Source organism: Octopus sinensis, linkage group LG11 (genome assembly GCF_006345805.1).
Source record: "Octopus sinensis linkage group LG11, ASM634580v1, whole genome shotgun sequence".
NCBI classification, from domain to species: Eukaryota; Metazoa; Mollusca; class Cephalopoda; order Octopoda; family Octopodidae; genus Octopus; species Octopus sinensis.
The window spans coordinates 10449696-10467207 of record NC_043007.1 but is presented as its reverse complement, the minus strand read 5'-3'; the positions used below and the strand labels follow the sequence as shown (position 1 = coordinate 10467207).

General features: G+C 36.8%; 1 protein-coding gene across 1 annotated transcript in view; it reads left to right on the top strand.

Moving 5' to 3' along the window:
* Positions 1-8992, top strand: part of LOC115217498 — a 30263-nt gene extending 21271 nt beyond the window's left edge. Inside the window, exon 2 of the mRNA XM_029787211.2 lies at positions 7359-8992. Coding sequence (XP_029643071.1) covers positions 7718-8641 — 924 coding nt within the window. The 5' untranslated portion in view covers positions 7359-7717 and the 3' untranslated portion in view covers positions 8642-8992. The remainder of the gene's footprint in view (positions 1-7358) is intronic.
* The last annotated feature ends 8520 nt before the right edge of the window (positions 8993-17512 follow it).

Genomic DNA, 17512 nt, shown 5'->3' with positions numbered 1-17512 from the left:
ACACACACACACACACACAACACACAGCGCACGCACACACACACACACACACACACACACACACATACACACGCGCGCGTAGATACATATATGCATACATTTATATCTTATTTCGTACTGAAAAAAAATCAGAGGCGCAAACATGGCTATAAGATAAGTAGTTTGCTTCCTAACAACGTGGTTGCGGGTTCAATTGCCCTGCGTCATACGTCAGGTCAATCAAACTTTTGAGAGTAGATTTTGTAGACGGAAACTTAAAGAAACCCGTCAAAAACATATGTGTGTGTTTGTCTTCGTGTTTATCATCACAAATTCTTGACAACCGGTGCTGGTTTGTTTATATTGCCGTAACATAGCGGTGCGGCAAAAGAGGCCGATAGAATAAGTACCACAGATATTTATATATAATATATATATCATATATATAATATTATATATATATATATATATATATATATATATATATATATATAATATATAATATATATAAACAAACTATGAATAAGGGCAAACGAAAAATTTCTAATGACAAATATGGCCGAACATTGGACATATTGTCCATTATAATGGTAATGGACAATATGTCCAATATTTGACATTAAAAAATTTTTCGTTTGCCCTTATTTATAAGTTGTTTATAATTTTAACCTTTAACGGTATTTTTAAATATGCTGGCCATTGATAAAATTTTTTTTTGAAAAAATTTTATCCTACATTAAATATATATATATATATATATATATAACAAGAAGATAAACATACGCACTCGTACACACACACACATATATATACATATCTTTAATCTTCTTGTTTCAGTCATTTGATTGCGGCCATGCTGGTGCACCGCATTTAAGAGGTTAGTCGAACAAATCTAGCCCAGGACTTATTTTTCCATCGGTCTCCTTTGCCGAACCGCTACTTTACGGGCACATAAACACACTAACACCGGCTGTCAAGCAGCGTTGGGGCCAGACACAAAGGCAAACTGATACGCGCGCGCCCACACACATACACACACAAATATGTACCTTTTTCTTTACTACCCACAGGGGGCTAAACACGGAGGAGACAAACAAGGACAGACAAACGGATTAAGTCGATTATATCGACCCCAGTGCGTAACTGGTACATATTTAATCGACCCCGAAAGGATGAAAGGCAAAGTCGACCTCGGCGGAATTTGAACTCAGAACGTAACGGTAGACGAAATACACACAAATATATACCTATTTCTTTACTACCCACAAGGGGCTAAACACAGCCAGGACAAACAAGGACAGACAAACGAATTAAGTCGATTATTCGACCCCCAGTGCGTAACTGGTACTTATTTAATCGACCCCGAAAGGATGAAAGGCAAAGTCGACCTCGGCGGAATTTGAACTCAGAACGTAACGGCAGACGAAATACCGCTAAGCATTTCGCCCAGCGTGCTAACGTTTCTGCCAGCTCGCCGCCGTATATACACAATATATACCATATATACTCGAGTAATAGTCGATCTCATGTAAAAGTCAAACCCCTATTTTTTGCCAAAAATTGCGAATTTTCCACAGACCCCTTATAACATTGACCCTAGTATTTCACGAACTACAGGATAAATTTTTTCGTTTAAGGTACCATATTATCCTGTACGTAGAAATAACACTATTACAAAATTGTGTGGTTTCCTTACTGTCGCATGCTCTTTGGGGAAAATCCTTGGCGCTTATAATGGAATGTTCAGTGCTTATAGTAAAACACAATTTAATAGCGAGCACTACACATCTGTTGATGAGTGCTACATCACCAATACTAAAACGTAAGCACAGGATATACTGTAAGACTATATACATCTTCAAGCACAATAAACGCATGCTTCATACGCTCGTTGTTTGCATGTTGAGAAACGTATTTCACAAACAGCACTATTAGCGAACACTGGCAAACGCCACTGTCTGAATTCTTACAAAAGCATGACTTTGGTAAGCCTAAAAATATTCAATTAATTGCTAGATCAGTGGTTCCCATGCGACCTCTTTATAGTTTCCTCATCTCCAAATACAATAAACACATGCGTCATACGCTCGTCTATTTACATGGTGAAAAACGCGCTTCACAGACAGCACTATTGGCAAACAATAGCAAACACCACTGTATGAATTCGTAAAGCGGTATGATTTCGGTAAGCCTAAAAACCTTTAGTTAATCGCTAGATCAGTAGTTCCCGAGCTTTTTTTGCCGCGGAATCCTTCGACATTATTTCTAAAAACGTGGAACCACTGATAGCATTTAGGGAACCCTAGGGTTTTGTAGCACACATTTAGGGAATCCCTGCTCTAGATTAACAAATTTACACCATATTTTGGACGATTACTGATAACTGCACAAGACATCCTGCAACTATTTTTCTTCATTTCTGTGGGGGTAAATTTTAGCATTTAAAACATTAAGTTACATTTAATTAATTGGAAATAAAATTGCACCACTAACATACCGTGCCATAATACATTTGTGACGATTGTGAATTTAATCATGAAAATAGTGTAATGTTATTGAAGAGTTATGATGTCAAACATGCCGCGTAGGTATCAGGTGTTTGCACCGTATTACGGTAGGCAGTGGCATGCCGGTACCGGGTAGATAAGTTACTGGTGGTAATATAACATAATTATGAGATATAAATTGATTTCACTCAGCTAGTCTGTTAAGTTTGATGGAGAGAAATAAAAGAGAAAGTATAAATATTTGCAAGAGTTACGCAGTCTTCTTTATGGGCTTTGCTACATACTAAGACGTGTTTTCATGCACAGAATTGGTAATATTACTGTAATTCATGGTGCTTTTGTTTCTATTTGCTTAGAGATCAGTTGGCCTTCTGCTGCCGATACGGTATTTCGGATTCTAGCTTGAATTTCAGTCTCTCAAAAGCAGTATCAATGTAATAGTCCACCCCCATAAATTTGACCTTAAAAAATGGTCTAAAAAATTCGACTTTTACACGAGTATATGCGATCTATCTATACATATATGCGATCTATCTATATATATATGCGATCTATATATATACTTTATTTAAAGCAACAGAAAATTCAACAAAACCTGTTACTCTGAGTTTCACGTTGCCGTTCGTGTCCGACGAACGGGAACGTGAAACTCAGAGTAACAGGTTTTGTTGAATTTTCTGCTGCTTTAAATAAAGCAATATTACTCTACCACTGTATTTGAGTACTCTTTTTTCCACCTTGCTTCACATTTATGTGTTTACTCCGGTATATATATATATATATATATATATATATATATATATATATATATATCTATATATATATATATATATATATATATATATATAATATATATATATATATATATTATATATATATATAATATATATATATATATATATATATATATATAATATATATATATATCATATATATATATATATATATATATATATAATATATATATATATATATATATATATACGATAATATATATATATAATATATATATATATATATTATATTCTATATATATATATATATATATATATATATATATATATATATATATATTATATATATATATATAATATATATATATATATATATCTATATATATATATATATATATATATATAAGTGAGGGCGCGTGGCTTAGTGGTTAGAGCATTCGGCTCATGATCGTAAGGTTGTGAGTTCGATTCCCGGCGACGCGTTGTGTCCTTGAGCAAGACACTTTATTTCACGTTGCTCGTCCACTCAGCTGGCAAAATGAGTTTACTTGTATTTCAAAGGTCAGCCTTGTCACTCTCTGTGTCACGCTGATTATCCCCGAGAACTACGTTAAAGGTACACGTGTCTGTGTGGAATGCTCAGCCATTTGCACGTTAATTTCACGAGCAAGCTGTTCCGTTGATCGTATCAGCTGGGACCCTCGTCGTCGTAACCGGCGGAGTAAAAAAAAAAAAAATATATATATATATATATATATATATATATATATATATATATATTAATGTATGTATGTGTGTGTGTGTGTGTGTGTGTGACGGGCTTGGTCGACCTGAGGGTATAGTAGGAGACATTTGCCCAAGGTGTCACGGAGTATGTCATTATCATACATTTATTAATGATAAAGCGGCGTGCTGGAAGAGTCCTTAGCACTCCGGGTGAAATGCTTAGCAACATTTCGTCCGTCCTTACCTACCGAGATCAAATTCCGTCATGGTCGATTTTTTGACTTTCATCGATTCGGAGTCAATAAAATAAATACCAGTTGAGCACTGGAGTCGATTTAATTGACTAACCCCTCCTGTAAAGTTTCAGGACTTGTACCTACAGAAGAAAGAGTTCTTATACATCTAATGTCTTAACCTGCCAACTTTAATTATTCCGGATTAAAGAAGATAGCTGTAACAGTATTTTGAACACATCCTACTGAACACTGCTTGACGCTGCTGACTAGTTTTGCGGAATGCAGTGGGGACGTGAAAACTATATGGAAACTCGCTATGCAATAAGGTTTTTTTGTTTTTATTAAACTGGGGGAAAACGCTACAGAAACATATGAAATTCTCTTGACTGCTTATGGTTCATTTTTTCCTTGATAAAAGAGGCTTAACCGACAGTAGAGAGTAAATGAGAGAGGATGAGAAGTGTGGGAGGGAGAGTGAGGTCAAAAGATCGGAGCTGGTTGAGGAAATTTGCAATTTTCTGAATGAGGATCTTCATGTGTCTATAAAAACAATAAGCATACAATTTGGGGATCTTTTCGGTTTGAACAGCAGTTTTTTCTAGCGGTGTCATATGAAATTGTCACCCATAATTATGGCCCTAGTATCGATCCATTGCATTTCAATCTGTTTTAGGGTTAGGGTTAGGATTAGTTAGGGTTAGTTAGGGTTAGAGGTGGGGGGAAAGGTATCTTTTTTTCTTCACAAATGTAAATAAACCCAATCTGTTTCTTAAACGAGGGAATATTCATACGGCACAGAATGTTTTTACCTCAATGGACGTCATTGATTGGTTGAAATTGCAGAAATTGAAGAAAAAAACGACAAATATCTTACAAACTATAGAATTTTCTCAATAAAGCCAAGAGAAAAAGATGTTTTATAAACATATTCTACCAGTATACCAAGTTTAAAATTCTTTTGTTACCTAGAAATTATGTTAAAAACTGCCGTTCAAACCGAAAAGATCCCAATTTGGAGTTGGTGTGACAACTGTGTGCAGGTGAAGATCTGAGCGTGCGTGTGCAAAGTTTGTTCCTAGAGTGCTCTGTGATGAGCATCCTTGTAACCAATTATTTGACAGAAATGGGCATGAAAACTGTTACTCGCTCTCCTCATATTCCTAGCCTTGGTCCCTGTGATTTTTGATTGTCCATCATGCTGAAGGGGTACCACGTAGGAAGTCATTTTAGAAATGAAGGAGACTGTGACAAGGGTCCTCGACACTTTCACCTTTGAAGGTTTTCATGGGGCCTTCACAAATTGACTGAACTGCTACAGGTGCATCGAAGTCAGACGAACTTATTTTGAAGGTTATCAGAGACGTTATCTGCTATATTTGTATTGTGCATTTCATTCATAACTGCTGCTGTGATTTTAGGTTACCACCAACTAGTGACACCATCGGTAGATGGATTGTCTACCATGACTCATCTCGAGAAATCTGTAACACCCGCAGACCTCGGACCCTCGACCTGGTATTTTATTTGTTTCGCTTGGTTTAAGTTTTGAGTTTTCCTTCTCTTAGATGGGCTGCCTTCATTATTACTTTGCAGATTGCGTGATTTCTATCTATCTACACCTATGAGGGCGAAGTTGTCATTATTTGTTTGTATTTGTTTGTATTGTTGCAATTCGGTGGATTTTCATGGGGGTTTTCCACTAAATGACTGGAATGTTGCCAGTGCATTGAAATAAGAGAATCCATTTTGGGGCACCTTTTTGAGTTCCACATGATAAACACTCGCGGACATGCTTACAAAATAAAATTTAAAAAAAACACACACACACAGCACCCATGACTTTCGGAAACATGTTTTTACGCTCAGAATTGTTGAAGCATGGAATAAACTACCTGCCTCAGTCGTTATCTATCGAGGCACTACATCCTTCAAAACTTCCATGCTTCCTGAAATACGCCAACACTACACCTGATGGCTTTTTGTTTTTAGTTGTAGTGCACCTGAGCACTATATACAACAATTTCGTTCATATAAAAAAAATATTTGTATCGTCCATTTCACTGATAATTTACTTGTATTGTTGTTACTGATGGTGGTGATTGCTCTGTTGTTGTAATGTCTATTGTTAGTTGTGGAGTTGTTGCTGTCTTTGTTATTATTTTTGTTGTTCTGACTATCTTCTGTAACCAAGATTAATCTGTTGCCACTGTTCTTTTCCTGTGGTTGTTGCTGCGATTCTTGTCCTTGTAGTAACTGCCGGCTGTGATTATTTTTAGAGTTGTCGCTGTTGTTATTGGTCTTGCTTTGTGTTCGCCATAGAAAAAGGAATTGGCAGGTTACAGCCTGCTCGGTTTACTGCTTTTTACTTAAGCAAGGGGAAAGTTCTGGACGGTGGGGTGATGGGTATTGAGTCTGGTTTCCTGTGACTGGAATGTAGAGAATTTGCTTGGTCTACCAGTCATATCTATGAGCACAGTGTGGTATTTCAGCACCCCCTTTCGAAACTCATCAGCTATATTATCTTACTGAGCCAATAAGATGTTTGCCTGATCTATCACAAACTACTTGTAGTAGATAAGGGGCAGCTGGGTGACGTCTAGGGAAGAAGAGGAAGGAGAACGGAAATAGTATTTAAAAACGAGGATCAAGGTAGCAAAAACAAAAGACTCACAGGTCGGAAGGACCGTATAAATATAAAGGAAAGATGGAGATCTATCTATTCGCTCAGTCGAAGTCGACTCTCGGTTACTCGATGGATCAGTGTCCTCCAGTCAGTTCTATCCGCTTCTTTCAGATTGGCTATGTCCATTCCGGTATCACTCCTGATGGTGTCAAGCCAGCGGGTTCTTGGTCGGCCTCTTCCTCACTTGCCACTGACCATTCCGAGCTTGATGTCCTTCTCCAGGAATTTTCTCCGCATAATATGACCAAAATATGCCAATCTATGCTTGGTGATCCTAGCTTCTAGCGACATTTTCGGCCGGATCTGCTTAAGAACTTCTCCATTGGCGAGCCTCGCTGTCCATGGAATCCGTAAAAGATGGAGATAGGAATATATAAATATGCAGGGATGTTTCAAAGAAAAAAGCGGCATATAATTCTAAGGTTAGGAATGGTTGTGGTAGTCGAAATAGATTTAACATTTTTCTGTGTTTTTCTTTTTTTTTTTCTTTCAGATTAAACAGAGAAAACACGCCCCAAAATCCGAAAAAAAGATGTTATTTACTGATTCAATGGAGAATGGAACAACAAACGGTACCGAATATAGTGTCACCATCGAAGAACTCAACGGACAACAAGTTTTGATAAGAATCCCTTCAACCATTTTAGTTATATTAACAATGACCATTGGTTTCGTTGGAAACATTTTAACTGTTTACATTTACGGATTTCGCTTGAAGTTATCCCCAACGTACCTGTTTGTCGTCATGCTGGCTTGTGCTGATTTGATACTTTGTGCTGTTGTATCACCAACTCGCATTGTTCAAAATTTTTACCCCATGATGACGACCTGGGATGCAATGTGCAAAACCATATGTGCTTATCTGTATTTGTAGGACTTTGTAACTGTGGGTTTCTAGTGGCCATTGCAACAGATAGATACAGAAAAGTATGCCATATGCTGAAACCTCAGATAACAATGAAAGCTGCTAAAATTATTACGGTATTTATATTTGTTTTCTCCGCAATACAGGGAAGTATTGCTATTCTTTACTACGGAAGTATCCAAAAACCGACTAATTATCCTGGTATCTACAGCTATTCTTGCTCAGCAAAAAACTACAAGGAGCTTAACTATTATCAACTTGGATTCTTCGCTTTCTATTTTCTCTTAACAATGTTAACGTTCATTTATCTCAGTATAGTTTACACCATAATTCTTCGAAAAATTAAAGTCAAGGAAGGAAACAGTATTGAATTACAACAGAGTCGGAAGAACATCAGAAGTGCCTTGTATCCTGATGAAGCTCAACGACGATGGAGTTATATTCCAAAAATCAATGATATTAACCAATTAGCTTCGAATTCTAATGAAGAATTGTCCAGAATAGGCTCACCATCTGGAGTGTCACCGGAGGACATGTCAAACTTGGGTACAAAAAACACTGCACCTCTCGCAAATAAATTGCGGGAGACATACAGAGAAAGACGAGTAAGAGAACAAACTGAAAGGTTACAGCGAAACACTGTAACAATGCTGATGGTTACTATAATCCTTATAGTGACTTATATACCCAGCGTTATCGCCATGATAGTGAATGCTACACTGAAGTCTGAAGACACAATGTCGATAACGGCAGCTATATTCTATTGGCTCGCACGACATACTTTATACATTAACTCAAGTTTTAATCCAATAATTTATAGTTTCAGACATCAGAATTTTATAGACGAGGTAAAATATTTGTTTGGAATTAAGCACAAATTGAAACAAAATAGAAACAACAGCACACGTTAACCAAACTGAAATAGGAAGAGAATGAAAGCAACATTTCTGCAACAGACAATAATAACAGAGAAAAAATTTAATACAGATTTGAAAATGTGTATTCCAAATGAACAGTCAATTCATTGTTTTATTGTAAGTGGTTGAGTATTCCGCGGATTGTTTTGGTGTACTCATCAAGGAGAATCAGCTATATAACGAAACTGGCTCATCTGAGTTGCAGGAACAGTCCACCCGACGATCTTTCATCCGACTTCAGTCACAATATGAGTACGAATAATAAGAAAATATAGGTAAAAACTGAAATTATAAATTCTAGTACTCAGAAGAAAGTAATTAAAAAAAATGTGACTAATTACAGGGTAAAGATTGGAAAATTTTAAATTAAAATTTGAAGAATCGTACACTCTGTAGTAACAAAATTAAATTTTTAATTTAAAATTTAATAAACTTTTATAAAGATATTTAAAATAAAATAATAAACATTGTACTTGTAAAATTTGGCAAGCTGAAGATTATAGGAAACAGGTAGGGTAAAAAATATAAAGCGCATATAAAATATATAGCCCTAGTATCGTGAAAACTTATAAAAATGATAAAATCATAAAACAGGAATATATAGGAAATTAAATGATTAAAGTGATTTCAATAAAATTGAAAACATAGGTACTGAAATATTAGTTTAAGATTTAAAATTTTAGATCAACAGCGATAAAACTGCCCAACAAAAAAATCTTTTGTCGATGTCAAAAACTTTGGACATAAACGAGAGGTTTTTTTATACAAAGACCCCGAAAATGATATCCATTTATTACCACTACGTCAAGATTTTAAGATACTGGATACATAGAATTTCATTGTTTTCAATAAAACAGCTTATGAGGAACAAGTTATAGTATATAAACGTACATAGAAAGGGATTTTTCCTGAAAACCAGAATGTTTTCTTAAAATTCTACTGAAAATCTAGTAAAAATTAAAAAATTTTTACAGACGGTTACATCATTGTTTATACCTAATTTCCCATGAATTTACGTTTAGATGATTTTCTTGAGTGCTGAGCCTCAGGAAGATCGCGATCAAGCAATAGTCCGCCATCATGCGCAAGTTCCATCTACCTTGATACCTTTGTTCCATTGATGGAAATGTTCTCCCTGCCTATCACTTGTATCACCAAGGTTTTCAAGGTGACTGTGCAGACACTGCAGCTCACACTTTTGAAAGTTCTCCAATATGCTGTCGACTATTCCAGCATAGCTGACTGCTTTCTTGTTGCCAAGGAAGTCATTTACAACTATTACAAATGAATTCCATGTTGCCCCTTCAATGTAATTCATTGAATTCCCATCTTTCATCAATGTTCTGGTTTGAGGCCCATCAAATACTCCAGCTTTTATCTTTTCACTGCTCAGACCGGGAAATATGCTTCAGATACAGTTTAAACATGGTGCATATGTACACAGAACGTTGAGAAATTTCTTCATAACGACAAGTTTGATATGGAATGGAAGTAGGATGTTTTTCTCAGATGAACTAAAAGCTATTCAATCACGTTAAATGGCCCTAGAACTAATTGCCCGTTGCGGCCATTCTTTAGTCACTTAATCTATTTCTCTGGTTCTGCTGTACCACATATATAAAAGCATTGATATTTTGTGTTTCCACTTTGTTTCCCCAGAAGAAAATAGACCATCTTAAAGTCCATGCAAACCACCCGCTGATGATTGGGGTTTTGTAATCTAATGTAATGTAATGGTTAAAGAAATGAATTCTATTTTGGGATTCAGCATATAAAAAAACCTTCAAATCAACCAAAAACGTTCTTACAACAAAAAACCTGTTGGGTTGTGTAATGAATGAAGTAGTACTAATGAGTACTAAATTTACAAGAGTAGTATTCAAAGAATTTCCAGTAAAAATTAAAATGAATAAGAGTTGATTGAAGTCCAATAAAGAGTTTTACTTACTAATTCCTAGGTCAAGGAAAAGGTAGACAAAATAGAAATGAATAGTCTATGACAGAAAATGAACATACGTACCCACACCTAAACAAAAAATTAAAACTTGCTCGGCTATTTTACCGAAAAACCTTATTATATTTGCTTGAACAATTAGTTAATAACTCATTAAATGCATTTACTATAGAATATACTCACCTGTTCCACCATTGTATAGAAAAGCCGTTCTAATCATGAACAAAAATAATTTGCCGTCTTTTCATTTTCTTTTTGAAATTCTATATCACTTTGGTCAGTAAGGCAGTATTCTTTTTATGAAATTACATAAATGAATACACATGGTTGTATAACTACTTTTAAATGTAGAATGGCTGCAGCGAGAATAAATAAAGGCTGTATTATGCGCGAAAATAGTGTACATGTAAAACATTTTTTAAAAAACACTAGGTGGAAATTCTACAAATACATGAGTTAGAGGTGGTTTTGTCAGAAAGACTATTATTAGTTGCTTGTGTTTTTCAGGTAGCACCTTTACGAGGTTCAACGTCAGCCGTGGTAGGCTCACTCAAATTATTATTTGTATTTTCGTTGACTCGCGCCTCAGCCCTTGGGAATGCAAAGAAACGCAAAGGAATATCCAAAGATCTTTGTGTCTCAACTTCACCAATCCTGCCTACCGACGTTTGTCACAGAACTAATATTTCCTAAATGTGGCAGATACTGCCACATTTTAAATACAAGAAACAAGATGAAACTGAATAGAAAGGTGGACGCCTACAACTGTAGCTCCCCAAAATATGAAAAATCAATCGGTTAACATCTCGAAAACCGAGCTTAAATTTACCAAGAACCTAGCAGAAACGATGTTAAAGGCACCAAACATTATTTTCGATTATCACGTGAACTTTATGTTCGAAATTACACGTGCATACTATCATGTATGTTACATGAAGTTTTCTTTAATAGTTATTACGATAACGATAGTGGTAGCAAAGCAATGATAGTGATAATAATGGTTTCAAATTTTGGCACAAGGGCAGCAATTTTGGGGGAGTGGATGAGTCGATTTCATCGACCCCAGTGTTTCACTGGTACTTGATTTATCGACCCTTAAAAGATAAAAGGTAAAGTCGACCTCAGCGGAATTTCAACTCAAAACGTAACGACGGGCGAAATACCTATTCATGGCTTTAAGGGCATCGCGACAGGCCTGGTTGAACATTACGAGTTCTTTTACGGGGCTTAGAAAAACTGAAGGACCGCTGCAATAAGTGTGTGAATCTGAGAGAAGATGCTGAAGGAAATCATAACTAACTGATCCTCATGTACGTTCTTTTACCCAAAGCCAGGAATTCTTCAGCACCCCCACTCGTGTGTGTGTGTGTGTGTGTGGCTTAAACATTGCAATCCTTGTATAGAATTCAATATACGTATGCTTCAGAACTAAGCGTTAGTCGAGTACAGAGCGATAAGAAGAAAAAGGAAAGGATAAAGTAATAAATGATTATCTTATGCACTTCGTTAGCTTATAGCTGTTCCCGCTATTAAATGCTGTGTACTCATAGTTGAGTACCTGGGTAACACCTGAAAACGAAAATCCGACGAGCGTACACTACACATCAGTATTCTAGGCGAAATAACAATAAACTGACGCAGCCTACCAGTGCGCAATTTATCATGCATACGCAGGAAGGACGGGATCACCTCTCAACCAAAGGAATTGCTTATATATATGCACATACGAATGAACAAAGGACAGTAGCACTCACCGCATTTGGTTCTAGTTAACTATATTTAATAACTGGTAGGCGGCGAGCTGGCAGAATCGTTAGCAAGCCGAGCGAAATGCGTAGCAGTATTTCGTCTGCCGTTACGTTCTGAGTTCAAATTCCGCCGAGGTCGACTTTGCCTTTCATCCTTTCGGGCTTCGATAGATTAAGAACCAGTTACGCACTGGGGTCGACGTAATCGACTTAATCCGTTTGTCTGTCCTTGTTTGTCCCCTCTGTGTTTAGCCCCTTGTGGGCAATAAAGAAATATATATATTTAATAACTGGGGCGGCGAGCTGGCAGAATCGTTAGGACGCCGAGCGAAATGCGTAGCAGTATTTCGTCTGCCGTTACGTTCTGAGTTCAAATTCCGCCGAGGTCGACTTTGCCTTTCATCCTTTCGGGGTCGATTAAACAAGTACCAGTTACGCACTTGGGTTGATGTTATCGACTTAATCCGTTTGTCTGTCCTTGTTTGTCCCCTCTGTGTTTAGCCCCCTGTGGGTAGTAAAGAAATATATATTTAATAACTGGAACTTTTCGTGTGGAACTGAGTACCAATGTTACTCTCTTTCTCTGTATGTCTATATATAAATGTATATATACATGTATATTCTGATATTCTTTTAGTGATTTCTGTCGCTGGACTACGGCCATGCTGGAGCACCACCTTAATTTTTGTTTTTCTCTTTAGTTGTGTGGTTGCTTTATGATTGAAAGTTGGTCGATGATCAATTTTGTAGTCGCTGATCTCCTCTGAGAGTATCGTTGAATGGTTTGTTGGTCCGGTATCGTCGTTAGGAGTTCATTCAAATTTTTTTTAAAGTTTCAGTAGGGGTCCCTTTTATATTTCTAATCTCTTTAGGTAAACAGTTAATACTTGAGGACCTCTGTTTATTAGACTGGTACAGTAGAGAGTTTTTGCTCGTGAGTTTGAAGATGGTATATTTGGAAGCTGACAGTACCTACCAGTTCGTCCATTAAAATTCACAGTAATGCCAATGTTTGGAACATGCCCCTCCAGGATCTTCCATACGTATATAATAGTATATCTCTCTCTTCGGCGTTCAGAGAGTAGAGACGCAGAGTTTTCAGGCGTTCCCAGTAATTAAGGCCATTAACCAAAGTTATTTTACTGTTCTTTGTAACCCTTCAATTTCTTCTATGAGAACGGAAAAATTTGGAGATCAAAGCTGTAAGCAGTAATCTAATCTGCTCAGGACTAAGGTTTTCCATAAAGTTAGCACAACTACCAGTTCTCTTGTTGTGAGGGTTCGTAGGATCCATCCTATGAGGTGTCTGCATTTAGAGGTCAGTTTGGTGATGTGACCGATGAAAGATGCTCCATTTGACATGAGTATTCCTAAATCCCGTATGTCGTCAGCGCTCTGAATCATTGTATTATCTGGTGCCAAATATTAGGATTTGTGTCTATTCCTTCAATAATGAAGGGCCTGAAATTTTGATGTATTCAATTTCATATTATTTTTATTCGCCCATTGATAAATGATGTTTAGGTCATTCTGGAGTGTGATGGAATCTTCTAGAGTTTGGATAACTATTGATATTTTTGTGCTGTCGGCGGCGTAACTCATTTGCTTGGCCGATTGCACCTGTGAGCTTATGCCTGATAGGGTTAACCTGAGGTATTCCACTTATTACGGGTGACTTTGCAGAGAGATAACCGTTTGCTGCATCAGATTGATTCATATCCTGTAGGAAGCCAAAGAACCATTCTCCCAGTTTTCTTATGATACCAAGATCCCTTTATCCCATGACTGATGATTCCATAATCAATCTTGTCAAATGCTTTAGCAAAATCAAGGTATATGCAGTCAGTGTCCTTTCTATTCAGGAGATTATTGAGAATAGTTTTATGGTGTTGTAATAGTTGTGTCAGGTAACCTCGTCCAGTCTGGAACCATGCTGTGTATTATTTAAGAGGTTGTTTTCCTCAAGATATGCAGTTATTCTTTTTCCGACAATGTGTTCTATAATTTTAGATATGCGAGATTTGAGAGAAATAGGTCTGTAATTTTTAGCTTAAGCCTTGCTACCTCCTTTATGGATAGGTGTTATTGTTGCTTCTTTCAATAATTCTGGGAATTTGCCAGTTTCAAGCGATTTATGAAATAGCAACTTTAATGACTTGGCGAGGTTGTTTTTGCAAGTTTTCAATAGTATGGCTGGGAGACCATCTGATCCTGGAGCTAAATTTGAATCTATCAGGTTGAGTAAACAACGTTTTTAACCATGAAGAATTTGTAGCGGATTTTTGCAGGGTTTTGAATTCTTTTAAAACATCTTTGTACAATTGTCTGGTAATACTGACATAGACTTACCCAAAAGCATCAATTAATTAACATTGATATTTTTTCAACGTTGTTACAATCATCTGAAATGGGATTTCAAAGCGCGATATTTGAGTAATTTTTCTATTCAACTTCAAAAAAGGACGTAAAGCAACTGAAACTGATCGCGATATCAACGAAACGTTTGGTAAGAAAATGACCAGTGAGTGGTCAGTTCGAAAATTATTTAAACGATTTCACAGTGGAGACTTGAGCCTTGAAGATCGTGAGCGTAGTGGATACCCATCTGTCATCGAGAGCGTCACTGAAAAGGATCCCTCATTGAGAAAGATCCACATAAATCCACCCGAGAACTGGCAAAAGAACTTCAAGTTAGCCAAAATAACTGCCTGTAGCCATTTGCATGCAATTGGAAAATCAAGAGAGCTCGACAAATGGATACCAAACGATTTGACTGGAAATCAGAAAATGCGCAGATATGAAATTTGCACGTTGCTTCTTCTCCGTAACCAAGCCGATCCATTTCTCGACCGTATTGTAACTTGCGATGAAAAGGGGATTCTGTAGAATAATAAAAAATGTTTTTCGAGGTGCTTGGACCAAAATGAAGCACCGAAGACTTTCCCTAAATCCGAGCTCTTCAAAAAGAAGGTTGTGTGACTGATTGGTAGTGTACTGGTGGACTCATCCACTGTAACTTAAAACCCAGAAAAGCCATTACTGCAGATATTGCCGTGAAATTGTCAAAAATGAACGAAAAACTACTACTCCTTTGTCCTTGACTGGTCAACAGATGAGGGACAATAATTTTTCATGACAATGCTCGGCCGCATGTTTCACTAATGACGCTCCAAAAGTTATGGGAAACTGGCTACGAATTCTTCCCCCACCCAGCTTATTTCCCGGACCTTTCTCCTACCGACTATCTCTTTTTCAAGCACCTTGATGGTCTCCTGGGAGAGAAGGAGTGCAAAAATCAAACCGATGCTGAAAGTGCGTTCAAAGCGTTCATCAGCTCCAGAACTCCAGATTTTTATGTTTCCGTAATCTCCACCCACAAATACTATATATTTATTATTCAGCAACACACAGTCGCTGATCTCGTATCGAGAAAAGCAGCATGTCTTAAATCTCTGAGCGTGAGACATACAGCAACAGTACCGGATAGTGATGCTTATATGCCAACATAACGTGGCAATCCTGCAAAGGACAATGTTTCTGTTGTTTTAACCCCAGGAAAACATCTTTTCCAGCTGGTTAACCACCCACGGTCTGTATCCGTATATCTATGAAGCTTTGAATGTAAAGAGGTTGCTCTTTCAAAGGGATGTATTTTATCCAAACGTACACCGGTTTAGCTCCATATCGATTAATATACTTTTGATTTCATTAATTTGTGTTATTATCAGTGTTGACATTTATGAAGTTCCAGTTGTCGCTATAGATGTTTTCATCCATTCCATTTAGGAGAACAGAATTTTAATTATATGATATAAAGAAAATGGAAACTTTGAACACAAAAAAAAATCAATTTATTGGTATAATAGTGAATTTCATATCGCCTACGTACATTTCAATTTCTTACTTTCATTCATATTTTGCAATTAAAACTGCATTATGCATTTAAAAGTAAAAATCTCTTCAGGGCAAAAATTAACAAATATTCGTTCACATCCTAATGGATGGAAAGTTACTAACAGATTGAGATAGCAGCATGCTTTTGAGTGCTTGTGTTTGTCAGCAAGTGTGTCTTTTGCATTCCTTTCTAAAAATAGCTTGAGGTTAAACTACGACCACAGTGGACAATGGCTAGTTGTAGTTCCAGTAACTTAGCAATTCGGCAAAAGGAAACGATAGAATAAGTACCAAGATTTTAAAACACTAAGTATTGGATCATCGACTAAAAATTCGTGTAGGCAGTGCCCCAGCATGGTCGCCGTCTAATGACTGAAATCTGTAAATTATGAAAGATGTACGTATGTATACCTTTAAGCAGTTTTATTTCAAGATTTCTTGCCAATAGAGAAAGAGCCGGTTTCTAACCTAGATCCAAGGCTCCTACATTGGAACTTCAACAATAACAGCATGGTATTTTTGTATGTATGTATGTGTATGTATGTATGTATGTATGTATGTATGTATGCATGCAAGCATGCATGCATGTATGTATGTATGTAAGTATGTATGTATGTATGTATGCATGCATGCATGCATGTATGTATGTATGTATGTATGTATGTATGTATGCAAGCATGCATGCATGTATGTATGTATGTATGTATGTATGTATGCATGCATGCATGCATGCATGTATGTATGTATGCATGCAAGCATGCATGCATGTATGTATGTATGCATGCATGCATGCATGTATGTATGCAAGCATGCATGTATGTATGTATGTATGTATGTATGTATGCATGCAAGCGTGTATGTATGTATGTATGTATGTATGCATGCAAGCATGCATGCATGCATGTATGTATGTATGTATGTATGTATTATGTATGTATGTATGCAAGCATGCATGCATGTATGTATGTATGTATATATGTACGTATGTATGTATGCATGCATGCATGTATGTGTGTGTGTGTTTGTGTATCTGCGTTTGTCCCCCCAACATCGCTTGACAACCGATGCTGGTGTGTTTACGTCCCCGTAACTTAGCGGTTCGGCAAAAGAGACCGATATAATAAGTACTAGGCTTCCAAAGAATAAGTCCTGGGGTCGATTTGCTCGACTAAAGGCGGTGCCCCAGCATGGCCACAGCCAAATGACTGAAACAGGTAAAAGAGTAAAAGAGAGAGGGTAAGTGTATGTGCTGTTTTATTCAACACGTTC